This window comes from Aphelocoma coerulescens, chromosome 9 (genome assembly GCF_041296385.1).
Source record: "Aphelocoma coerulescens isolate FSJ_1873_10779 chromosome 9, UR_Acoe_1.0, whole genome shotgun sequence".
NCBI classification, from domain to species: Eukaryota; Metazoa; Chordata; class Aves; order Passeriformes; family Corvidae; genus Aphelocoma; species Aphelocoma coerulescens.
In genome coordinates this window covers 3,013,050-3,039,259 of record NC_091023.1, presented here as the reverse complement: position 1 = coordinate 3,039,259, position 26,210 = coordinate 3,013,050, and the positions used below count along the sequence as shown (strand labels likewise).

The window sequence follows — 26,210 nt, the reverse complement described above, 5'->3', positions numbered from 1 at the left end:
ATCCAGAGCAAATCCAGGGCAGATCCCCTCTTGTCCTCTCCTTTCCCTCAACTCCCTCCGTGAGCATGGATGCAGCAGGGCCAAGAGCACAGGGAAAAGCCATGGGGTAAGGATAGCAGGGCCTGAATACATTCACCCCAGAAAACCCCTGAAAGAAATCCCCAAACCCACTGTACCCTGCCCAGAGCCCTCTGTAATTGAAAAAATTACAGGATTTTAAAGTAGCTCAGTGCTTGACATAAGTAGCTGGAATTGTTAGGCCTTGGGTTGAACTTGATGTGAACCCTATGGCTGTGCTGTGTCAGGCAGAGATGGATCAGAGGGAAATCTGGAGCTGACAGTCTGATCAATAATAATAGTAAAGATCATTAATAATAGTTAGAATAGGCAAAGCTGCAGTTAAAACATTACTTTAAAATGCTGGAGCAGATTGTGGTCTGTAACAACCCCATCATAATGTGGACCAACAGAACCCACCAAAACCCACCTGAGGGGTGTGAAACAACCAAAACAGCAAAGCAGTGAAGGGTGAGAAGGACCCCAGACCCTGCTATGGCTCTTGCTCAGGACTGTGAGGGAGGGGGAATGAAACTTTCTAATTGCCAGGCATTTCTTTGTTCATGGTCCCTCCTCTGAGGCACCAGCTCAAGCAACCGAATACCAGAACTGATCTGTGCCAATAAACCAGTCGGGGATGAGGACCTCAGGTCAAAACCTTCTGCTGTGCCTGCAGCCCCCTGCCCAGAGACCCTGTGTGCCAGGGAGATGCAGGCAGGGCCGGGCAGGTTCCATGGCACGGCAAACAGGGCACCTCTGCTGGGCCCTGAGCTCTGGGTAGCCCCTACCAGCCCTCCCCCATCACCGCTGGAGCTGCAGAAGAATGTCCTCCTCCCTCTGCCACCATCTCTTCCCCCTTCCCAGCTGGAATGTGCTCAGCATGGGCCAGGCTGTGACCTGCAGCCTCCCCATGGCCTTTTCTTGCTGGCTGGGAGAAGACCAAGAAAGCACCACGGTTGGAAAAGTGACCTTTATTTAAAAAATAAAAAGAGCAACAAACCCCAGATGTTCTGCAATAAACCCCTCGTGCTGACTTGTCCCAAGACGTGTGCGGTGTCCCTGCTGACCTCTGTGGGGGCTGTGGGTGGGGGGACACCAGGCAGCCCCTCCGGGCTGGCAGCCACCTCCCCTGCTCCTGTCCCAGCCGTGAGGGCACCTCCCGGCCGGGAATGTCACGCCGGAGCGGGACCATCGCCCACAGCAGGCACTAGTCCGGGTCCGTGTGTTCCAGCCCCCTGTGCCTCCTGCTCCAGCTGCCCGGGGGCTTCCCCCCGCTCCCCAAGGTGACGGGCAAGCGCAGCTGGAGACCCTGCGAGAAGCCATTCCCAGGATGGGGCCGGCCCGGAGCATCCCTCGCCGGGAGCACCTGGGCTGCGGCAGAGGAGCTCGGAGCTGCGAAGGCGGAGTCGCTCCCGTGGGAGGTAAAACAAACCCAAACAAGACAAGGTCGTGGCGGTGGGTGATGGGGGGGCGAGTCAGTCCTCGGGGGCTACACCAGCCCCGCCGCCTTCTCCTGCACGTTGTACTCCTTGCTCCTCTTCACCTTCCAGCTGATGAGGGCGAGCAGCACGGTGCCCACCACCTTGTAGCCCACCTGCAGCCCCAGGTATCTACAGGGAGAAGAGGAGGGTCATGCCACGTCCAGAGGTGGCACTTGCAGCCGGCCCCAGGCTGGGCTGGGGCCCTGCCCTGCCCGGGGCACGGGGTACCTGTTGCGGAGGAAGTCGTTGTTGTAGTAGGCGCAGAAGTGGCGCTGGCTGCACTGCTGCTGCCAGTAGATGCAGGAGGAGTCGATGAGGGCTCCGAACATGGCTGGGGCTGGCAGCCAGGCTGGCGGGGAGAGAGAGGATGGAGTCAGGTGCTGCTCCCGAGGAGGTTCAGTGCCTCCTGCAGTGGCTCCAGCGAACCCCCAGCCTCGTTCAGAGCTGAGCACTCACCCAGCAGCCGCATTAGTAAGAACTGCACTCCGATGGCGAACGACTTCTCGTCCTGGTTCACCACCCTGCAGGGGAGAAGCCACGGGAGGTCAGAGCTGCTGGTGCTAGATTTGGCCAGGACTTGGGCTGGTTGCATGTTTAAGGCATCCCGTTGGTCCCAACGTGGGGAACCATCCCATTGGCTCACACCCTGCTCACCGTAACACCATCATGTACAGGGGGTTGTGGGACAGGCAGGCGACCAGGGCAGCAAAGGAGATGAGGAATATGGCAGGAAGGAGCATATGGGAGCAGCTGGCTGGACAAGAGCCCGTGTAGGTGGAGAAGAACTCATTCCCTTTCACGGAACAGCTGTGATAGATCTGTTGGAAACATTTGGAACAAAACAGACGTCAGGCTCCCAGTGCCAGGAGCAGGTTTCTCGTGACGCATCCTCCCACATCCCTGTGCAGGACACCGACAAGAGCACCAGCTCCAGTTTTAGGGCACAGCTGTGGCATCCTGTAATGGGATTTGCCACCATCCCTGTTCCTCCAAGCAGACTCCCAGGGCATTACAGCAATTCTCCGTGGCACCTTCCCGGGGCTCAGCACGCCGTGTGGAAAAGGTTGCACCCCATTATTGCATTTGTTGGATCCCTGCAGCATCACTGCACTGTGCCCAGCAAGGCTGCTTTGCTAAGCACTTGCTTTACTCACCGGTTGTTTGGGGTTGGAGGGGTTCATGGTGCTGTTGGTGCAGCCAGCGAAGCAGGGTGAGATGTATTCCGTGGTGTTTTCCCGGCACACCGGGTGGAAGATCTGCTTGGAGCACTGGCACCCAACCCGTGCCTTAACCTGCTGCTGGGAATTGGGTGTACTGCCAGAAAGGAGGGGGGAAAAAATTGGGAAAAAAAATTAGGAAATAGGACAGGAGGAATTAAAAAAAAAAAGAAAAATTCCCTTTTACTAGTTGAGCAGTTTTCCTGTTCCTGTTTGGGCTGGGACACTGCCAGCAGCAGCCTGGCCTTCTGCCAGCCCCTGATCCCTGCAGGTACCTCTGGAAGTGTGCAGTGAATGTCACAGCAATTATGTTATGTCTACAAACAAGTACTCACACGCTTCTTTTCTTCTCTCTTTTTCCTTTTTTTTTTTTTCCCCCAGCTGAAAATTAATCAGCCAAAGGCCTGGAGAAATGGATTTGGGCTCCATCCAGGGCTGCACAAACAGATGTGCGAACAGCTGGAAACACCACACGGACACAAACTGAAAGCAGGCATGTTCCCAAACAAGCCTGATGACTGTGAAGAGCACAAACCCAGTGATCTGCCCTGTCTTCCCTCACTCCCTCAAGGAGTGCATCTGCTGGAGTCACACAGCCTGAATCCTGCAGGAATGTGGCACTGGGGAGCTGTCCTTGAGCACCGTGGGATGGGGCTGCTCCACCTCCTGTGGGGAGATGGCATCAGAAATCTCTTCCTTGCTGGCAGTGCACTGGGAAATGAGCTCCATGCACTCAACATCAAGCCTTGGTCATGTCAAAATGTCATTTTTATCTTAAGAAGTCATGGTAAGAGCTAAAAATACCCACTGAGGTGAAGAGAAAGGTGATGTCCAGCTGGAACGCTGGGAGCATGTGAGGTGAGGTGGACACAGTATTACTAATTTTCCCCTAAAAATCCAGAGTGAAAAATTACACCCTGCTTGTTTGGCCCAGAAAATCATGGATAAATGCCCTCCCGAGCTCTCTGGACTGTGAAGCACCCTGATCTCCTCCCTGCAGCGGGATCAAGGAGCGAGCAGCAGCATGGTGATGTCTTGTGCCTCTCCACCAGTGTGTGTATCCCTCCCCACGCATAAGAGCTGGAGAAGCAAGGAGCTGGGAGCAGCACCTGCGTTACCTGGGGTGGTAGATGCCCTCGATGTGCCCTGTGGAGCAGCCCATGAAGAAAAGGGGCAGGCAGATGAGGATGGAGAACACGAGCACCACCACGGCGAAGCGCGGGATGGCCCGCAGGGAGAAGCAGAAGCGCTTCATGATGATCCCTCCCAGGAGCATCCCGAGTGCTGCTGCCGGCAGGTTCACAGCTCCTGCAGAGGAATGGAGCCATCAGGAGGGTCCTGCCTGCCCAGAACCCCTCCATGGGCAAGGGGCAGCTCTCTGGAACTCACAGGAGTTGGGAGAACCCACAGACCCAACTGTTGTCCAAGACAGCCCAAACCCAAGGCAGATGGGGAACCTCAGGTCAGGAAAGTCACTGACCACCCCAAGGTGAACCCCAGGTCTCACCCAAAAATGAGCTTTCAGGGACTTCCTCTCCAGGATTTAAAAAGCCTGGGGAATATGGGCTGATGGATATTTTTTGCCTCCATCCGTGCTCACCTATGAGGAAGTTGGCGTGGGAGGGTGAGGCACCATACTGCTTCTCCAGGAATTTGTTGAGGAAGGTGGCCAGACCCGCAATGACGGAGGAGAAGCTGCACTGAGCCAGCACCAGGAGGATGAAGAGGGGGTTCAGCAGCAGCCTGAGGAAGATCTTTGGGAATCCTACAGGAAAACCGCAGGAAAAATGTCTTTCAGCTGTGTGATCCTCACGTCAGCGATTTGTACCAGGCAGAAACCCCCATCCTTAGCCTGTTCCCAGTAAGGATGTCTGTGGGATGATGACCATCTAGTGGAGATGTCTGCGGGCATGGGAAAGCAGGAGGGGAGACACCCCAGTGTGTCCCAGCAGCTGGCAGGACCATGGATGTGTTTTCCTGGTGGGACATTGTGTCCTCCAGCCCTGTCAGCAGAGGCAGATGGACCCTGGGAGCAGCTCTGTTTATTTAGTCTCTTATGAGTTTTCTAATTAGCAGAGAGTGGTGGAGAGCCAGCATCCATTAAAGCCCAAAGAGAGGAGAAGAGGGAACTGGCAGCTCCAGGATATGATTGCAGTGGAGGAAGAGGCAAGGAGGGAGGGGCTTTATCTGGGAAGAAATCCTCCTGGAGCTAGAAGAGTCATTAATCTGGTCCCTGAGCAGTGACATCCCTCTCAAGCCTGTCTCGGCTCCACATAAACAGTGTCAGCTGCAGTGGGGTGACCTCGTTGAGGAGCTGGTGGCGCCGGCAGCCCCGTGCCTGCTCCCAGAGCTGGGGTTAACCCTCCCAGCGACCCTTTTCTTTTAAGGTCCTCAAAGCAAAATTTGGAAACAATTCAGGCCCCACAGAAGAGGGGCCTCAAGAGGTCTGTAGCCAGAGGGAGGCCGTGCCCACCTTCCTGTGGTCCTTAGGCTCTCGTGGTGCCGGAGCTGGTCCACACACGGTGCTGGACTCCCAAACTTGGTGTGAATCTGCTGGCATGGTGGTCCCCACCCACCCAACACGGCCTAGCATCCCCATCCACCCTCGCCTGGACCCACCAGCACTTTACTTTTTATAAACTCCAGCAGGGAGGTCTCTTCAGCCGCCCCTGCCTCCATCTTCCTGAGCATCCCAGCCTCTGTGTTCCGCTCCTGAGAGGGGAGAGAGCAGCAGCCTGTGGTGAGAAGGGCTGGCACTGTCCTGGCACAGGGGGGCTCAGGAGGGGCAGGGTCTGTCCCAGGGGCCTTTGACCTGCAGCCAAGCCTGACAATTACAGCAAAGCCCCATCCCGTGTGCCCTGAGCACTTCTCCCGGCTGGGAGAGCCAGGGGTGCTCACCTGGAGAAGAGAAGGCTCTGGGGAGAGCCCCTTCCAGGGCCTAAAGGAGCTCCAAGAGCTGGAGAGGGACTTTGGACAAGGGCCTGGAGTGCCGGGACAAGGGGGAATGGCTTCCCACTGCCATTAGGATGTTGGGATGTTGGGGAGAAATTCTTGGGGTTCTGAGGCCCTGGCACAGGGTATCCAGAGAAGCTGTGGCTGCCCCATCCCTGGCAGTGTCCAAGGCCAGGTTGGATGGGGCTTGGAGCAGCCTGGGATAGTGGAAGGTGTCCCTGCCCACAGCAGGGGTGGAACAGGATGAGCTTTAAGGTGCTTCCAACCCAAACCATTCCAGGATTCTGTGATTAAAGGGGTGGATTATCTCAAATATTACTGCAGCCCCTGAGCAGAGCAGCAAGACAACAGCTTGTTGTTGGGAGGTTTTCAGAACTTGGAAATCTTTTCTATCCTGAATCCTGACAAAAGACCTCCCTTTTAATTCTGCAAAAAGTCTGAAAATGAAAGTTGGACACAGCTCAGCTCAAGTCTGGGGAGTCCTTTAGCCGTAACTGTGAAATATTTTGGGTTTGATTTTACCTTTAAAGAATCGATGAGTAAACAATTTCAAAACAGAACTAAAGTCTTTTTGTAACAAAACCAGCGGGGCTTGGCTTTGAAAACACCAAAAGGATACATGCTAATTATTTTCCATCTTTTAAATTTTGTTTTAACGGGAAAGGGTTGCTGGACTCCCTCCCTCCCTCCCACCCCTCTCCTCTGGGGACAGGTGTTCCCTCCCTGAGCACATCCCTGGCTCCAGGATGTTCCAGCCTCTGGAGATGAGGTCTCACCTCTCCTTTCAGCATGTACCGAGGGAAGAAGAAGTAAGGGATGGAGGTGAGCACCAAGCAGCCCGAGGAGATGAGCAGCCCCAGCCACCAGGCTCCGATCCACCGCTGGTCACTCGGCGTCAGGTCCACTGTCATTGCAAGGCACAAGGACACGCTGTGAGAGCTCCAGGAGTGAAAGGGACAAATCTCCGTGAAAACATGGACTGGTGGAGTATGAAGAGTACCCGTGGGCACAGCCCAAGGGTCTCTCCACTGGCATGTAAGAGCAAATGGATGGAGGTGGGAGCTCCCACCTGTGCTGGCTGCAAGACCGGCCTTGGTTGTGTTTGACCTGTGTTTTCCCTGGCCAGGACCCTGCAACGCCACTCATCCCAACTGCACCGAGCCTCCCAGGGGACTGCAGGATGGATTTGGTCAGCATGGGAGCACAGTGATGGCACAGGTTTGACTCTACCCCCCGAGCCAGCCAGTGAGGCAGCGATTAGGGGGGCCTGACTCCATCCTCTGCCTGGAGAGCACAGTGGGTGGGACCATGCTGCCTGTCAGGGATGCTGAGCCAAGACAGGGACTGGGAAACGGCACTCCTGGAAAAAGTTGCTCTCCCATTGTTCCAGGCTTGGTCACTCTTTGCTTGCAGGGACCGGAGGAAGGCCCTGTGCTGGCAGAAGCTCCTGGTTTCCGAGTGGACCAAACTCTGGGCGCCTTCTCCGGAAAAAGGAGAAGGTGAGAGCCTCTCTGTCTCCAGCACACACATCCTTTGGCTGGGCCAAGTGATGCTCACAGGAGGTTTGATAGATTGCTTGGCTTGGCCTGGGGCTGCCCACGGCCGGGATGTGGTGGCTGGGAAGGAACCAGCAGCTGGCTCCGGGCGGGAGCTCCGTGCCAGGGTGTGACAGGAGAGGAGCCCACACCCCACTGGAACAATCATCCCACTTCCCCAAACAGGACCACTCCACTCTGGGGCTTGGACATCATCATGGAGCGACCGGGCAGAGGCTGCTAAATCCGTCTGCCGCCGCGGGGAGTGGGCCAAGGCTTTTTGGCGTTTCCTGCTCACGTTCATTTATTATTCTTATCAGGCACCGGACAAAAATGTCAGGCAGGCTCTGATCTCTCTAAGGAAACACAGGAAAAGCCACGTTAATGATGGAGCTGGGGAGCATTCTTTAGTGATTAAGTTACCAGAGATAAGAAGCACACGCTGTGGAGAAAGCAAATTATCCCTGCGGTGGCGTCAGCTCAGCCCCTCTCTCTGCAGGTGCTGGTGGAGGGTGCTGGGGAGGAGGATGAGAAGACTCAAGTTCTCTGTGTATCCATAGGGCAGTGGTTGCTCTGTGGTTGTCTTCTCCATCCCTGGATTCCTCAGATTTCCCTGCTCCTCTGCACTACCGTGCTGGGATGGTGGGATACCTCCTCAGTGTGGTGGCAGTGGGCAGACCCCAGCTGTGACCTCCAGTGCAGCACCATGAGCTGGGCATTGGAATGTCCCTACCCCAGGGCTCTGCTTCAGTGGCGGTGTCAGGACCACCTGCATCTGTCCTTATGGGGTGGTGGAGTGGAGGAGTATGCTGGGCGTGCTTTTCCAGGTCGGGTCTTTCCGGGGCGGTGGGTTTTATGGGTCACAGGGCTGGTGGCTTCTGTCACCTTTCATCTCAGAGTGACCTTCTGACCCGCAGAGGGTCTTTAGGACCACTGACTGCTGCCTGAGCAATACTCACCAGTGGCAACCCTTCCGATATCCACGAAGAGCCGCAGCACCACGGACCCCAGCAGGTATCCAAAGGCAGGGCCGAACACGGCGATGGCAAAGAGGATGGCTGGGAAAAGGGAGCAGAGAGAGCCCTTGTGAGCAGGGAGTGGCAGTTGCCATGCAGATATGGCTTCTGTCTTCCCAGGAGAGGCAGGAATGGTGGCACAACACACAGAAGGGAGAAACCACCCTTCATCAGGCTGCAGGTGGTGAGAAGGTCCCCGCTGCCCCCGCACTGAAGGTGGTGTGTGTGTGACAGCAACAGGAGGGGGAAGGCAGCTGCCTGTGGAAACAGTCCCTCTGCTCTGCTGCCATCAAGGCTCTGCTGGCCCAGTACAGGTTGTCAGCTACATCGTGAATATTCATGATATTCGTGAACCCCAGGGAGCATCCAATGAAGGTGATTGAGACCTTCATTTCTTCTAGGATGCCAAGGAAACAAACCCATCCTCATCCTCAGATCCAAGGAAAAACAGTTGCTGCAAACATCAGGAGAGGTGAAAGATTCAGAGGGCAAAAAGGCCACCAGACAGCCCTGGGTGCAGCTGAACCCTCCCATTCTGAAATAGATAACCCACAAGGTCAGAACGTTTCCTTTTGACTTGTTTGCAATGACAGGATCCAAGTTCCCTCCTTGAAGGAAACTCTTTGCACAACCTTCTCAAGAAGTTTAAAAGGAGATGGAGAGCTTGAGCTGCATCAGCCACAGAATGAAACAGGCCTTAGGGAGATGGAATTTTTGCTGTGTTGAGGCAGACCCCCTGGAGCCATTCACTCTGACAGACATCCCCACAGCCCTAAAGGGACCACCTGCATTATAAACAACACACCAGCCCCGCTTTCCTTTCTCTTCAGAACCTTTCAGGTTCCTTCAGTCCCCCTTCCTTTATTTTCCTTACAGATTTGGGAATTCTAAGGGATCAGTGGGACAATTCCTTGGAATGGTGATCCCTCACTGCAGAGGGAGGACGAGGGTGCTGGGGCTTGGAGCAAGCTGGTACTGATGGAAGGTGTCCTTGTCTGTGGCAGGGGGTGGAACTGGGTGAGCTTTCAGGTCCTTTCCAACCCAACGAAGCATCCTGGGATTCTATGAAACAACACAATGCACAGCAACGCTCCCACTTACCAACATACAGTGGGGAATTGTTGGTGTCTGCGAAGTCGTCCACGTAGGATATCCCAAAGGGCTGGATGGGCACGGTCCCAATCCCAGCCAGCAGCTGGGCAATGACCATCATGGCCCACATGCTGCTGGCCTCCTTCTGGGGGTCCTGGGTGGTGTTTGGGCACACAAATCTACTCTCTGCATAGCACAGCTCAACCTGCCCCTGGCTTTTGTTACCTGGAAGGGAGAAAAATGACCCTTACAACACTGGGCACATCCCCTGCTTCCTCCCACACAAAATCCCCAAAGAGCAGGAATCTCCCAAACTCACTGAGTAGGCACAAACTGCTGGATTTTGGATAGATTGCTATTTTTATTCAGCAGTTCTCATCACCCTGCCCTTCCTTTGGAGTTTTACACTGAGGTCAGGGTAGCAAACGACCAGGCTGTGATTTTAATCAAACTTTTAAGGAGTTCATGCCATGGAGTGAGGGTTTAATGAGGGCAGACCTAACCCATGGCTGGTTTTTGCTGTCTGTGGTCTTTGTTCCCTTGTGGTACCCGGACAGGGAACAGGGAACAGGGAGTGATGCCCTCTGGGGTCAGCTGGCTGCCCTAAGCAGGACACCCTGCCCTGAATCTCTGTTGCCCCCATGGCTCAAGAGCAGCCCAGCTCCTTCCAAAACATGGGCCTTGCTTCTCCATACAGCCCAGACACAGGGGGTCTTCACCCTGCTCCAGACTGCCATGGAAACTCCAACCAGGGGCTGCTCACAGACTGAATTTGTTCTTTTCCATCATCAGGCAATCCTCATAATGTCAGTATCTTTGCCCTGTCCATCTGATTTTGCAGTCTATCCTCTAATCCTGTTCAGTTCAGCAAAGGTGTTGTGCAAGAATTGTGCTCTGTACAGAACTTTTGGGTCAAACACAGTTCTTGGTACTTTCCTTCAACCTTTTCGGTGGTTTCTGGTTGTACTTCCATGGCTGTACACAAGCCTATCACTGATCAGTTGGGGCACTAGCATTACTTGACCAATGCATAATTCCTGTCCAGATCCTTGTTGTTGTACCTATTCACCCACACAGGGAGCCCGACTCTGGGCAGGGAGCAGGGTGATACCTGCTCCTTCCTCATTTCCTTTGCAGTAAGAGCAGGCCCTGTCCCAAATCCTGACCTGTCCATAGCCTGATGCATGAATTTAAGCTGCTGGAAAACTTGGCATCTGATACCTGATTTACTCTCCAAACTCAAAAATCATGGGAGGGGGACAAGCAGAGAGCTGCATTTCAGAGGTGGCCATCCCCACAGAGCCTGAGGCTCATCAGCATTCTGAGGATTTAGGGACCAAACCACTTTGGAAAGACCAAAGTCAGCCTTGTGGTAAGTGCTGCAGATTCTTCTGCTCATTCCATGGAGAAATAGAGCTGTCATTATATGTGCAAACTTGTTCCCAAACCTTCCCAGTTAAAGCAGCAGCCTTCCTTGGAGTGGATCCTAAGGATCCTGGCTGGAGCAGGATAGTCCCTGGGGACAGGGGAGCTTTGCTTTATCACAGAATGCTGGAATAGTTTGGGTTGGAAGGGACCTTAAAGCCCATCCCATCCCATCCCATCCCATCCCATCCCATCCCATCCCATCCCATCCCATCCCATCCCACACCTGCCACGGGCAGGGACACCTCCCACTAGCCCAGGTTGCTCCAAGCCCCAGTGTCCAGCCTGGCCTTGGACACTTCCAGGGATCCAGGGGCAGCCCCAGCTTCTCTGGGCAACCTGTGCCAGGGCTTCCACACCCTCACAGGGAAGATTTTCTTCCTAAGATCTAATCTAAACCTACTCTCTCTCAGAGAAGCTGTGGCTGCCCCATCCCTGGAAGTGTTCAAGGACGGACTTGGAGCAACCTGGTCTATTGGAAGGTGTCCCTGCCCGTGGCAGGGGGTGGAATGAAATGGTCTTTAAGGTCCCTTCAAACTCAAACCATTCCATGATTCTATAACAGCAGCTGGAATGACACATGCAGGAGAGGCAGAAGAAATCCCAGGTGTAATTTTTGCATCCAGAAGGGGTTCCAAAGCTATAATGACGTGAGGTTTCATCAGCAACTGCCCACCTTAAGCCTCTGCCTCCAAGCACTCTTTACATGGGGTGTGCCCTGGAAACACCCCCTTTCTTTGGGCAGTCACCCATAACCCATCCTGGAGCAGCTGGGTCTGGGTCTGTGCGGGCACAGCTGGTGGCACTCACCGGTGCTGAGCGTGGTGTACTTGTAGGGTCCTGACAGGAAGTGGGGCAGGGTCACCAGGAAGGCCCCCAGGGCCAGCAGCAGCCCCCCCACGCCGATCACCCGTGGGCGGTGCACTCGGCTGCCGAAGTAGCTGACGAAGATGATGAGCACCACGTTGCCGATCTGGAAATGGCACAGAGAAGTGGGAAGAATGTGAGAAGACGTCAAGGAGGACACCCAGCCCCTATGGCTGTGTCCAGGTGGGTGGACAGGTCTCTCATCAGGAGGTGTCCCCTCACCCTGTGTGGTCACAGCGTGTCAGTGCTCCCTTCTCATCTCCAGCCAGAGGGTCACTCCTTGGCCTCGGCCACCTCTGTGCGTCCCTTGTTGGCAACAATGACATCCCAGCTTCCCTGTGATGTGGCTGGGGCTTTTTTCAGCACCCCCATCTGTCCCCCACCCCACAGGCATCACAGAACCATTTAGGTTGGAAAAACCCTCTAAGACCATCAAGTCCAACCATTCCCCCAGGTTGCCAAGGCCACCACTGACCCACGTCCCCAGGTGCCACATCCACACGTCTGTTAAACCCCTCCAGGGATGGGGACTCCACCACTGCCCCGGGCAGCTGTGCCAGGGCTGGACAGCCCTTCAGTGAAGAAATTGTCTCTCATACACGAACTAAACCTCCCCTGGGGTAATTTGAGGTCACTTCCTCTTGTCCTGTCCCTTTTTCCCTGAGAGAAGAGATTGACCAGTATGGCATAAACTGAAAATTCCTCCAAAAAACAGCAAGGAATGAAACATAGTGCCTCCGTTCCTGTGACCCAAGCAGACATGAGCCCTGCTACAAAGTTCAGCTCACTGCAAATATTTGTGACCCTGGACATTTGCAAAGGTAGCACCATCTAAAAAGCCATGAAATCACTCAGCTCCCTGAGGCGAGTGGGTGAACACCACAAAATTTCCATTACATGGGCTTTGACAGCTCGGGACAAGCTAAACATCATTTTAACTTTGGCATGTTGAAGCTGTCCCTGCTCATTGCAGGGCATTGGGAAAGATGGCCTTTAAAGGTCCCTTCCAACCCAAACCATTCTATGTATGGCTAAGAAAACTTTGTATTTATGCTTGTGTGGGCTCCCTTGTTTGTCTCTTTGTGGTTTTTGTTCTTGGAATTGCTGCAGGCACCAACCCAGTAAGATTGTTGTCCTGGACAGGCAGGGCAGCTCCCACAGTCACAGACAGCAGGAAGTCTCAGTGGGCCCTGAGACATCTTTTTAATCCCAAATGTTCATGCTGGTTGAGGTAAGACTTGGACATCCACTTCCCCAAGGATCCAGGAAGATTCCCAGTGTGCAGCTCCTTGATGGAGCATCCCATGTGCTCACCAGGGAGCTCACAAACAAGTCTGCTGCCACTTGGTGCCAGCCAAAAAGTCTCTGTCAGCAGGTCTTTTCCTGGCCTTTGCCAGGCCTTGAGTAGCTGCTAGGAAGGACAGAATTCCTGAAAATATGAACAAGAAAACTCATTCCAAGGGATTTCTTGATGGGAAAGTGTTTGTGAGAAAATCCTCAGCCAGCTCAGCAATATGCTTGAGGGCAGGGTTAGATGGGAAGGAATTGTTCCCTGTGAGGGTGGTGAGGCCCTGGCACAGGTTGCCCAGAGAAGCTGTGGCTGCCCCATCCCTGGAAGTGTCCAAGGCCAGGCTGGACATTGGGGCTTGGAGCCGATAGTGGAAGGTGTCCCTGCCCATGGCAGGGGGTGGAATGAGGTGGGATGAGCTTTAAGGTCCCTTCCAACCTAAACCATTCTGGGATTCCATCCAGTGAAAGTCAGCTCTTGTGCAAGGGCCACCACCACGTGACCCTCCATTCACCTCCCTGGACGTGGCAGAGCAGAACAAGGTGTGATGGAAGTGTCCCAGAGCACAGCACAGCTGCTCCTCCCAGCACACAGAGGCTGAGGAAGCCCTGGGTGTGGACAGCCCTGAGACCCTGTTTTGGGAAGGTGCCCCCCACATCCTGGCCACCCCTTGGGTGTTCCTCTCCCTGTTACCTCGTGCAAGCTGGAGATGAAACCTGAAGAGAGGCTGGAGAGCCCAAAGCGCTTCTCGATGGTGGTGAGGCTGCTCTTGAAATTAGCGCTGTAGAGGAGCTGGGAGAGCTGGAGGAGCCCATGGCACAGCACAAACACCTGTGGGCAAACAAAGAGTGCCACCCCAGTGAGGACTCAGTGGGAATCACAGACTCACTAAGGTTGGAAAAGACCTCCAAGGTCATCAGGTCCAACCTTTGACCAAGTACCACCATGCCCACCAAACCGTATCGAGAAGTGCCACATCTACTCGCTGTTTGAACACTCCCAGGGATGGTGACTCCACCACTTCCCTGGGCAGCCTGTTCCAACAATTAACCACTCTTTCAGTGATGAATTCTTCCTGATATCCAATGTGAGCCTCTCCATACACCCCTTGAGGCCATATGAGACCACAGTGCCCTGCTGCTGCGTAACTGCTGGCGACCACATCCTGCATGAGCGTGTTCCAGCTGGCTTTGGCCAACGGCTGCACCTCTGATATGGAGTGGCCTGGGATTCACTCAGCTGGAAAGTCAATTAACAGAACCTGCTCCAAGGGGTGTTGCTAGAAAAAGTCGAAAAAGGGCGTTAAAACCCCAGAGGGAGAGGATGAAATATACACAGCGTGGTCTCACTACTGGAAGGCTCCAAAGTTGTATTCCAAAGCCAGCATCTTCCCTTGAGCCGGGCAGTGAGCTGAGCCAGGAGCCAAGCTGAGTGGAGGCAGAGGAGGGAATACAGAGAGTTTAAGGAGAAATCTGGTTGAAAGAGCCCGGGTGGGCTGTGAGAGGAGAGCGCTCTCAGCCAGGGATGCAAGAGGCAGCTCACAAGTGTCTTTTGATCTATATTTAGTCAGAACAGTTTTCCTTTATTTTTCTTGGAAAGGAATGCATCCACACGGTGCCAAAAGTATTTTAAAATCAATTAAAAAAAAAAGAGGGGGGGAAGGGTCTTTTTATTTAGATTCACAGGAAATCAAATATTTGCTGAATACCGGAAGACTGTCCCTCAAAGATAACGTCGGGAAGTGCGGGATGATGGATGGGGGATCAAAGGTACTGCAGGGCTGACAAATTCCTGATGTTCTTGGCCAGGAGAGCAGCAACAGTCCTTATGAGTATTTTTTTGGAAGGGCAGTAGCGCCCAGTAGCCCTGACCCACTAAAGGATAAAAAAAAATCCAAAAAGACCAAAATTGTCCACCCATCTTGGAGGATGCAAATTCCGTAAGTGGGTGGAGTTGTGTTTTGGGAGCAGAGGACAATGCAGGGCCAGGTCTGGCAATTGTAGCAGAACTTGGGTAGAAGATGGGCAAGAAAGTGGTTTCTCGGGAACCTTTTCCTGCAAGGGAGGAGAGATCCAGCCAGAAGACCTGGCTGGGAATCTAGAAGCATAAGGGATGGGAGAGATGCTGACAGACAGCAGAAGAAAAGAGGATAGAGGTGAAGGAGAAGGAGAAAATGGAGCCCTGGCAGTGTGAGGCCAGGCTTGGAAAAACATGGAGACCACAGGGAAGATGATGGAGAAAGGCAAACACGCCAAAAAATGAGGAAAGAAGGATCACAGGCACAAGCTGCCATCACGGAATCCCCAGCCACATCTCGGAGGGGTGAGGGCAGGCAGGCTGGCATCAGGATGGCATTGCCATCACAATAACCAGGAGAGGACAAAGTCCCAAGCTGGGACTTTGCCCTGACAAAAAGTTGCAGGACAGGAATTTGGGGTGTAACGTGGGAAATCCTCCCAGACAGGGACAAAGTGGAAGTGAAATATCTGCCAGTAAACTCTTGAAGCAGAATGACCTCTCCAGCCTCCCACTATCAGCTCGCACACTCGAAATCTCATCCCAGCACAAAATCCTGTGGGTGGAAACTTCCACCACCTTCCCCAGCCCTGACCTGGAATCACCATGGGCTGATCTGGAGCAGAGGGGTGACTCCTGCGAGGATGGGAACTGGAGAGGGGATCTTGTTCCCAGAGAACATCAGTTTTTGTTCCTGTGGCTCTGGCCAGACTCTACTGAAGCCACTGGAGCAAGGAAGCGCCGGCTGAACAGCAGCGGTCCGGGACCGCCCGAGCTGCAGAGCAGCTGGAAGCAGAGCTCTCCTGGAGCCAGGCGTCAGCCAGAGAAGCAAAGCTGTTTACCAACAGGGAGGGAAGAGGGTGGATCACTGAGGCCGAATTTAGTGCAGCAAATGTCAGCCCGATCCCAGGGCAGATGGGGAGACGGAGTGTCGGGGACAGAGACGATGCTGGCACGGAGGGAAGATGAGGACGAGAGGCAGCCTGGCTCCCCGGAATGCTGGGGGGTTGGCAGGAGATGGATGGGTTGGAGGCATGGAAGGACCATGGGAATCACAGCAGGGGAGGAGAGGGACAAGCTGTGGATGGAGAGGGCAGGGAGGAAAAGGCAGAACTACCAGGAGATGGCCTGAGATGTGTTTATGCCTTGGTGGTAACCTGGGATGGTCAAAACAGAGCCCTGGACCCCATGATGTCTGGGACCATGCTGGGGCTGCCTGCCAGGAGGGAAGGCAAGGTGGGAGAAATGCAGCTGGAGAGCACCAGCGAAGGGAGAGGAAAACCTTGGGGTGTGACTGCTTCCCCCTGCCCATGGGTCCTTCTAATCCAGCTCTCGTCTGCAGGATTAACCGGAAAGGCAGCAAAGCCAGAGGGATGCTCCAGGGACGTGATCCCACCCTGAGACCACACAGCAGCCTCAGCCCTCGGATGTGCAGAGCCCAGAGAATGGGAGGGGAAGGGCAGGGGTGATTTTTTTTCCTTGGGAGGAAGCTGCCACCCAAAACAGAGAAAGGCAAAACAACCTTTGCTCCAGGAGTTCTGCAGCTGGAGCATGGCTTTTCCAGACGCACTCCAAGTGTCTGGAGGTGAGATGAGGCCTGATTCAAGACTTCCCCTGCATTCAGCAGACTCAGTTTTCATTAAAATCAGGACATCACAAACCTTGAAGGCTCTGAGTGCAAAAAACTTGCAGAAGGCCTTACTTGGCTCCGAAAGGAGCCCATGTACCCCCTGAGGCCGGTAGACATGAGGGGCACCACTCTCCTGTGTCCCCTCACAGGTCTCTCCCATCCCTATCCCTCTTCCCACGCATTCCCATCCCCACATGTTCGTGCTGACCACCCACGGCCCGTTGGTGCACGGAAACCAGCCCTGGCCTGGCCCTTCCAGCTGCACCAGATGTGCTGTGCTGCCCCGTGCACCCGCCAAGCAGCTCTGGGAGGGGAGGGAGCTGCCGTAATCCATCTTCCCTGATGACAAGAAGGGGCTCTTAGGGGAGAGCCAAGGTCACTTGCAGGGAGGTTTCGCTGCCACAAAGCCGACACGAAGGCGAAGGCACGGTGGGAGGTTGAGGAGCCGGAGGCACTCCCAAGTGCTGACCCTCCGGAGCGGAGGCTCCCACGGGAGCCTGGTGTATTTTTGGAGCTGCAGGCAAGGAGCAATTGCAGACAGGCAGGGAGCAGCACAGGAAGGCCAAAGGCGTGCACCCACAAAATGGGTGGGATCCCCCCCAAAATCCCCTCGTCATCCTCCCCACGCTTCCTTTGGAGCAATCCTGACTCCAGGCTGTTTATACAAGGCGCTCGACTCCTTTCCAAAAGGAGCTGCGTTTAGAAGGGAAGAGAACTCCTGGGGGAGATGGGCTGCTCCCCCCACCCAGCTCGTGGGGACCTGCAGCTCCCAGGGTAGTGCTTCTTCCAAAGGAAGAGAAACCCACCCCACTGCAGGGAAGGGAGAGGACTGGTCCTTCCATGCTCTGGACAATGGGAGCTGGAAAGGATTTGGTCAATCCTGGCCTAAAGCTCCGTCTGAGATGTGTCCAACAAATACTCAGGTTTCATTTCAAAGGAGTGAACCACCTCTATGGAGCCTCCAGGGATGTCCAGGAGTCAGGATAAGACTCCTCCAGGCGGGAGGCCAGCTCTGCTCTGCAGGGACCATGGGTTTGGGAGGATCCTGCTGCATGTGGCATGGCCATTGCTCTACCTGAAGGAGTGAGTTAAGGGTTAATTCCTGGCTCTGTTTCCACAGCTCATATCCAAATTCATCCCTCACCTCATTTTTCAGTGTTTTCCCCTTGGCAGCCCTGGGTGGAGACAAAGAGGGTGGAAATGCTGACGGGCACTTGTGCTAATCTCCGTGCCGGCATCCTTCCCATGGCAGTGGGGATGGAAAGAGCCAGGGCTTTGTTCATTAGATGGACACAAGGACTGCCTGGAGAGCTGGAGACCCTCACAGAACCTATCCAAGTGCTCCCAGGTGACTGAAGACACCGAGGTAGGACATGGCCAAGAGCAAAATTAATCTGGCTGGAGTAAACCTTTGGGAAGGACTAGGAGTAAGGATGCTCCATTGTCGCAGAGTGCTGTTGGAGTTGTGTCCAAAGCAAAATTGTTTGACTTCAGTGGAAAGTCAGAAGACTTTCCTCCCAAAATCAAGAAACATTCCTCCCAAAGCAGGAGACTCCAACCTGCCCACCTCTGGAGACTCCCTCCACTTCGATCTCCTGAGATTGCAAGAGAAGAATAGGAAAGGGAGGGGGGAACTGTAGGAATTATTAAGAATATCCCTAAAATTTTAATAGGGAGAAGACAGGGTGTTTATTTTAGAGTTTGTGTATCATCAACACTTACTACACTGGGAGATCCTCCCCCAGTAGGACAGCTGAGGCCACTCACGCCAAAAGGAATGTATCAGCTGGAAATGAGAAGTGTGGGGATGTGTGGGGAAATCCATCCCTCCTTGGCATCACTTTCCTATGGGCAGCTGCCTGGATTTGTAGATCAAAAAGTACCATGGAAGATGAAAAGAAGCACAGCATTTGCACGAAAGGAACCAAATACCCTGCACAGAGCCCATCCTTTGGAACCTCTGAGCCTGGTCCGATGGCAGACGTTGGCTCCTAAGTGGGATTTCTATTGCAAATAATAAAAGAATATAAAAATTAACCTGATCAGGGATTTCCTGAAGCATGCTGGAATGACAACTGCCTCCTGTCACGTTTTACACCCCCCGACTGTCACGTGCAAAGGCAATATTTGCTCTTTTTGCAACAAACACAGACACAGGATTTCCTGGCACTGTATCCCGGTGGCTTTGCGAGGCCCATGTGAGCCCAGCTTTGCCCAGAAGGGAGGTTTTTGGCTGTGGAGGATTGCTGAGACAGACAATATCTGCTGAGACAGACCCTCAGCGTGTGACACTCCCCAAGAAAATACTGCCTGTAAAATAGGATGCCGGGCATCCAGCAGCCTTTCCTCCCTCGGGCAGGTTGGGTTGGTTGGGTCTTCACTCCCTCATTCTTTCCCGAAGGTCTCCTTTCGTTCCGGGGCATCAGGATCCGATCAGGGTTTCCTGGAGGGCAGGTCCAGGCTGGCTGGGTTTTGCCTGACCCAGAAGTGTGTGCAAACACTCCTCCCGCCCTGCCGGCCGTGCCTCGTGCTCCCTATCAGCGTCACGTCCCGTCCTGCTCCCAATAATCTTATCTACACTGACCACTCCTTGCTTGTGTTTGGGCACCCAACCACCTCTCCCCTCATAAAATTACCGTGTCTCAGGTCTCCTAGACCTTGATCCCACTAAACTTTCCAACCCATCTTTTTCCTTATCCCACTGCTGGTGTTGCTGGTGAAGACCAGGTGGTTCTTCCCTTCTGGAGGCTGATCCCACCAAAAGCAGACATAAACACAGTGCTGGACTATCCAAACCCAACCTGTGCTGTCTGGTGCCAGCACCATCAGCACAAATGCTGGACAGCCCTGGTCACTGCAGGTCCTTCTCCTCATGTCACTAAGGACCCTCCTTGTGTCTTTGCCACAAACTCTCCTCCAGCCCGCCCCGCCTGCCTGCACAGAGCCCAGGAGTGGAATTTTGCCTTGATTTTCTTGCTTGAATCAATGGCTCTGTTCAGCCATGGCTTTCTCCTTTCAGTGTTTCCCTCTCCAAACCTACAGCCACGCTGCCTCCACATCTGTGACTTGATGAATCTCCTGTTCTGGCTAAACAAAGCAATTCACAATCATTTCCAACAGGATATGAGACCACAACTGGTACATCTCCAGGCTTCTGGAATACACTCCTCAGCAAATTCCTTTAGTCCCTTGGAAGGAAGGGACAAAAAACTTACCCTGCTGCTGTTGGGACCTCAGACCCCAAGGCCAGGCTCCCGTTTCCTCTGCAGGAGACATCCAGCCTCCCCAGGGAGGGGAGAGCTCCCTGCTCCTGTCCACTGCTCCCTGTGTGCTCCCAACACCTTCACCCCGGGGTGCTTTCAAGCCTTATCACACTCTGAGAGCCCACAGTCTCCTCCTGACCTTGTTGTCCCCTCTCCTACCCTCTTCCATCCCCTCCCTGTCCCTGCCCCAGTACAACACCCAGTTTAAACCTCTCCTAAGACTTTTAAACCTCTCCCTGGATCACCTCCGGCTGACATAAGTGAGAATAATTCTCTGTTGTCCTCCTGTTTCCTTTTCCATGCCAGGCGGTCTGCAGGCATGGAAAAAAAGCCTCCCCCTGCCTGCACTCGCAACACTTTCACACTGCTCCTCTGTGCTCTCCAGCTTCCAGCTGAAGCCAGTCCAGCTCCTCTAAATCAAAAGATATTTATAAAGCTCTCCTCCTTGTCATCTTTCTGGGGATCCCAAAATCAATTAAAATAGTTCAAAACCACGAATGAGACAGTAAAGGCGAAGAAGCCAAAATATCTGAGGCCCTGTAAACAGAGAATTCCTGTGAAATAATCCTTTTCCAGTGGTTGTCTGAGAGCAGAAAACGGACATAGGATTATGGCACCATTAAGGTTGGAAAAGACCTCCAAGATCATCAAGCCCAACATGAGCTTAAATCACATGGTTGGGGCTCTGGACTGGGGGACACTGATGGGGTCCCTGGCCATGTGTGGGCATCAAAAGGCCCAACCATCTCCTCCACCTTTTAAACCTGTTTTAACCCTTCAGGCTGTGAGGCACTCGGTGCCCAGTGCCACCAGGTGCTGGCATCCACCTGAAGGTCGGGCTCATCCTGCATTTGCTGAGCAGCACAACTGTGAGTCCCCCAAATCCCAGTGCCAGTCAGCACAGCCCTGGGAGCTCTGGTGAACATCCCAGCAGGGGGATGTCCCCAATCATCACAGAAACCACAGAACCCCAGAATGGTTTGGGTGGGAAGGGACCTTAAAGCCCATCCTGTTCCACTCCCTGCCATGGGCAGGGACACCTTCCACCATCCCAGAGTGCTCCCGGCCCTGTCCAACCTGACCTTGGACACTTCAGGGATCCAGAGGCAGCCACAGCTGCTCTGGGCACCCTGTGCCAGGGCCTCAGCACCCTCATAGAGAACAATTTCTCCCCAGTATCCCATCTAAATGTCTCCCCATCACCCCCATCTCCACCAACGCTGTGGGGTTACCGGGATGCTCCACGTTTCTGGCCGAGGTCAGAGCTCAGCAGCCCCAAAACCCCCCAGCTGCAGAACCTGAAGGCCTTTTGTGTTGTGCTCTGCCTGTTCCAGGGGGATCAGGGTGGAAGCAGCTGGCACTCAAACCAGAAGCAGTGGCTGGGCTCGTTCCAGGTGTGAGGCACGGCAGGCAGCCGTCACGCTCCGGCCGGGCCAGGCGGGGCCCGGCTGTGCCACCGTCAGTAAATACCCACGTGTGACCGGGAGTGACTCCCTCAGCACCACATGGACCTGTCACAGCCGGGCTCCAGAGGGAGAGGAGAGCACCTGGAACCACACGGACCTGAGCCCACGGCCACTTCCGCAGGGAATTGCTTCCTGAAACGCAGCTGCACGGCTCCTGCATCCCGAGCAGTGTCCCCATGACTCTATCCCCATCCCACTCTTCAGGCCCCCATAGAATCCCTCAAACTGCCCCTTTCCAGCAGGATTTTTCCCTCCCTGATGCCCATCCCTGGCATCACTGTGTTCCCACACCTCCAAATGTCAATGGTGATGGGCCCAGTTCTGGAAAACGCCGAGAGAGATGGGGTCTGGTGCAGGGCGTGGTGGTCCCTGTCACAGGGAACATGGAGGGGCAAGATGGTTTACATGGCAAAAGAATTTGTTATTTTGCCCCCAGCCCAGCAAAAGACACCCTGAACATGATCCCAGCATGTGGGCTTTGGGGATTAAACATGAGCTTCGTGATTAAGGCTTCCAAGTCTTAGTCATGTCCTTCCAAGCCTGTTAAAAGTAGGGAATTCTGTTGTGTTGGAAATATTGTCCCCAGCAGAAACTGCCATTGCCTGTATGAGGATGTTGTATCTGATGGCTCTGGGTGGGGGGTGAGGGAGGGGTGATGCCTGCAGCTTCCCATAAAATTTGGGGCTGGATGAGGCTTTTTTATAATCCATCATTCACAGCACCAGTGGCTTCTTGTACAAACAGGAGCTACAAACCCTTCAAACCCAGGTGCTGACCACGCCATGCCCGCTGATGACCATTCATGCCAAAACTCCCAAACCTGGAAATTCCACTCTGACACTTTGATGTCCTACTCATTTTTGGGGGCCGAGGGGACTGACACTGCACACAGGCTGATGCTCTCTGACCCTGAGGCAGTTCTTTTGCTAATGTATCTATTTCTAATGCAAATGTCACAGGACAGGAAGAGCGAATAGGTCAGGAAAGGGTGGGGGATCTTGTTGCCTGTCAATTTATATATTTGCTCTTAAAAGCAAGAATATGTCTTGGAGGGATGGGTGTCCTGACTGCCCACCATCCCAGATGGAGCACACCATCCTTCTGATGCCAAGGAGCTCCTTGGATAGAGCTTGAACTGCTCCTTCACGTGCTTGCACGGTGCCGCTGTTGGGCTGTTGACTTTTTAAATCAGAAACAATTTCAAACCAGAAGTTTTAAAACAAAAAGTTTAAAAAGCAGTTTGAAAGCTTTTCTTCAGGCCACGGTTTTCCTGCCACCAGCAAAGTGACACCCCCGAGTCATCTGTCCTTGGCCAGATGCCCCTAAAAGGTCCCATCCAAGTGCCCTGGGGCATGTGGGGTGCTGAGCACCCAGCCTGACTCTGGGGCACCCACATCCCACACCCTGTGGCTGCCTATGGGGTGAACAGATGGAGTAGCATTTATTTGTTGGGGCTTTTGTTTCTTAATCCGAAAGTTTGACATCCTGCAAGAGGGGTTGGCAATGTTTTTTCACTCCAGGCTATTTTTCCATGCTGCCAGTTTCCAGGAAAGAGAATGAATTGCAAGACGGGCTCTGATTTTGGGTGACTTTACTCACCCCAAGTCATGGTCATTACTGCAGTAGCCTGGAGGGGGGTGGGGATGCATTTTGCACCTCCAGCAGAGCAAGGGACAGGTCAGCAGTCCCCTCCAGAGGAACATCAGTGCAGCCCAGAGGCAGCCCCAAATCACCCAGGGTAATCTCAAGCTCTTTCTCCTGGAGCCCACACCCAAAAAGTGCCATCAAGTCGCCTGCTGGAATAGCCCAGCCTGGGCAGTGGGGACCTTCAGGGGTATAGGACTGGGAGACATCATCTGGGATGATGCCTCCAGCCCTGGGAGCTCTCAGGAGGAGCAGCCGCTTGGGAGCAGCCCCATGGCACCTTCAGCATTCCCACAGAACCCCAGCACAGTCCAGGGAGGAGCGGGCAGCCCCGTCCTTCATGCAGGGTGAAGGAAGCTCGACGGCAAACAAACCCCAAATCCATCCCGACCACGACACCTCATCCACGGCCACACATCCTGAAAACCCCGGGCTGGGAAGCGCTGACAAAGCACAGGACACACGCTGGGATCCAGGAACACCGGTGGGGAGTCACAGCCCGGCCTGGGCAGCACCGGCACGAGGGGGCCCTGCCCGCCGGTGGCCGCTCGCCCATCCCCGGAGCCGCTCTGCCCACGGCAGCCTCCCAAAAACTGCGCCTGGCTGCTCCGGGTGCCGATGCGTGGAAGTGCTGCCAGGTGAGGCATGGAAATCCCCCCCTTCCAGGGACATCCAGGCGGATGTCCCTGGGACAGGAGCCAGCACGTGCAGCAGCCTCGGTGCACATCCAAGAGCGGGGGGAAAAAAGGCAGGTGAGGGGTGGTGTAAAGGCAGATGGCTGGCAGGGCGTGAAACGTGACCCACGGCCGCGGTGAGCGGGGCGTTCTCACACAGGCACTGAGCTCAGGAGCCTGGAGCTCAGGCAGGGGCCGGCTCTCAGGTGACAGCAGGTGAGGAACGGGGCAGGCAGCACCGGAAAACCCGCTTCAACCCACCGAGCTTTTGTTTCTGCCACTCAAAAACCTTGCTCGCCCAAGTTTTTAAAGCAAGCCCGTGTTATTCTAGGGCAGTGTTTTCTTTTCGCACCAGGATGTGGTTAATCATTCCCCAAGCAGCAGCACACCGTGTACCAGACGCTGTGGGGAAGCTCACGGAGAGCTGCTCCATGGGGTGAAAAACCCACGTGCCGTGTAGGGCATCACTGCGAACCCACAGAGCCCCCCCGGCCCTGCCCGGGCACCGAGCAGGGCGGGATTACCCAGGGCTGCCCCAGGAGCTGATGTTCAAATTCTGCATCATCAAACACCCTTCGTTCCACCCGCGGTGCGTGCGAGGGACGTGGGGATGCGTGGGGTGGGCTGGGGCCCCTCTGCGGGCAGGAATCCCCCTCCCTCCCCGCGAGCATCCCTGCCGGCTCCCATCCTTACTTTGATGTTGCAGAAGATACTCCTGGAGCAGGTGCTGGAGCTCTTGGTGATGTCAGCTGGGGATTTGCCGACTTCAGGGTGGACTCCCATCGCGAGGGCTTCCCGGGGAGCCCGGAATTGCTGGGCTGCGCGTGGGCTCCCGCCGCTCTCCTGCCCGTCCCGGCGCCCGCAAGCCCGCACGGACTGTGCCGAAATCCCTCCAAGGCTGCGAGTGAGCCAGGCAGCGGGAGCGTCAAGTTCTTATAAGTCGGCTCCCGGGAGCGATGATGAAACGCTTTCTCCTCCCTCTTTTGCTTTGTGCACCGAGGGAACTTTAAAGCCGCAGGAAGCCAAGGCAGCGCGCAGGGAGCAGGTGGGAGCGAGGGCTGGGCCAGCCCCGGACCCTTCGGGAGTGGGGGGCTCTGGGGGTGTGACAATGCTCTGCCCACCCGTGGGGACACCCCGAGCCGCCGCTGGGCTCATGTGCCAGGCTGCAGGACGTGGCTGGACAAGGGAACGGCGTTGGCAGCCGGAATTTTCCCGCAGGGAAAACGACTGGGATTTTAATTCAAAGGCCCCCTGAAGGGGCGAGAGGAAGGGGAGGCACCTTTCAGCAGCTGAGATTTGGCTCCCAGGTGGTGGGAGGGGGAAACTGAGTGGCCAGATGGAGAAATCCTTCCCTGGGCCGAGGGGTTTTGGAGGGAAAGAAATCCTTCTGTGTTTGTTTTCATAGAATAAGCTGCATTCGTGAAGATCCCGAGCGCTGTTCCTTTCACCAACACCTCTCGGGGCTCTGTTTATGCAAAGCACTGATTTATTTTGCAAGCTCCTCTCAGGGGGAAACGCGTCAGAAGGAGAAGGGCAGGTTGATCCAGCCGGAGGAGAAACCAGCTTCAAGGGTTTTGTCCGCATTATCGCTTTCCCTGCGTAAAGCAGGTGGGGAGAGCAGGGGGACCCCACGCGAGACAGTGGAGCCCACCCCGGGCTGTCCTGAGGCTGGAGAAATAAATCCCAGCTCCCGGCGTGGTTCGAGGGCTGGCGGGTCTCTGTGTGTGGTTCCAAGGAGCCGAGCCCCTCTCGGTGGCACCCCCGGTCCCAGCGGGATCCGGCCGTGGGCGCTCACCACGAGAGGGTGCCTGGAACCCGTGGGAAGCGGCTTCCCGGGCGCTGCCGTCCTCCGGCCTCGCCCGCACCCTCCCGCAGCACGGCCCCCGGGCGAGGACCCTCGGGATGTGAGCCTGCCTAGGGCAGTGCGACAATCAGGACTGCTGAGATAAAAAGAGCTCATTTCGGCTGCCCAGTTTCGGAGCCCTGTCCCAGGACAGGTGGGTGTCACTCGCCTTGGGGGTGGCAAAAGAAGCATCTTATTTTCCAGCTCTCTTTTTCCACACCCATCCCCAAATTTGCCAGATCTGGGGCCAGGACATGGCGTGAAGAGACCCTTTTTTCCCCGTCAGAGTCAGCCAAGCCCTTTTACCCAACATTCCATGGCAAGATATGGAAGTTTCAGCCTTACCGAGAGAAAAGCTCAAGCAAACCAACATCTCTGCTCCTCTCCCATCCTCCCCAGAATCCCAGCGTGCTACTGACCCAGTTTTTCAGGCAGTGCCTGACCCGCTCCCTACCGGCCCCGTCTCTCCGTTTATTCTGCAGCAGCCGTGACGCTGACTTTGTCATAACAACCCCTCCACACAGCAGCTGTTCTGGCCACTGACTCCAGCTTTTCCCCACTAATTTGTCTCCATACAGCAAAACATGGTGGGGAAGATGCCCAACAAGTCTGAGCCTGGCCTGGCAGCAGGAAAACACCCCTGCCCTGATGCCCTGTGCCATGCATGGGGTTGGACATGGAAGGGGGTTGGGGACACCCACAAGGGGAGGCAAAAGGCTCTGGTGGGTCAAAAGGGAATTGGGA

General features: G+C 54.8%; 1 protein-coding gene across 1 annotated transcript; it reads right to left on the bottom strand.

Annotated features, from left to right (window-relative positions):
- Nucleotides 1-1,012: 1,012 nt before the first annotated feature.
- SLCO2A1 (solute carrier organic anion transporter family member 2A1) lies at nt 1,013-24,589 on the bottom strand. Its single transcript, XM_069024975.1, has 14 exons — nt 24,317-24,589; nt 13,624-13,761; nt 11,586-11,748; nt 9,360-9,575; nt 8,202-8,300; nt 6,484-6,611; nt 5,386-5,467; nt 4,356-4,520; nt 3,874-4,063; nt 2,693-2,852; nt 2,193-2,356; nt 1,995-2,059; nt 1,767-1,887; nt 1,013-1,667 (listed from the first exon to the last, which is right to left on the bottom strand). Exons 1-14 carry the CDS (start codon nt 24,404-24,406, stop codon nt 1,547-1,549), a joined length of 1,902 nt encoding a protein of 633 aa, XP_068881076.1. The 5' UTR covers nt 24,407-24,589; the 3' UTR covers nt 1,013-1,546.
- Between the last annotated feature and the right edge of the window lie 1,621 nt (nt 24,590-26,210).

Excerpts from the sequence above, each read along its gene's own strand:
- SLCO2A1 (XM_069024975.1), bottom strand. The coding sequence starts at position 24,406 with ATGGGAGTCCACCCTGAAGTCGGCAAATCCCCAGCTGACATCACCAAG. Across the intron at positions 4,521-5,385 it reads CCTGCTGGAGTTTATAAAAA|GATTCCCAAAGATCTTCCTC; the intron begins GTAAAGTGCTGG and ends GTTTTCCTGTAG. Across the intron at positions 1,668-1,766 it reads AACGACTTCCTCCGCAACAG|ATACCTGGGGCTGCAGGTGG; the intron begins GTACCCCGTGCC and ends TTCTCCCTGTAG.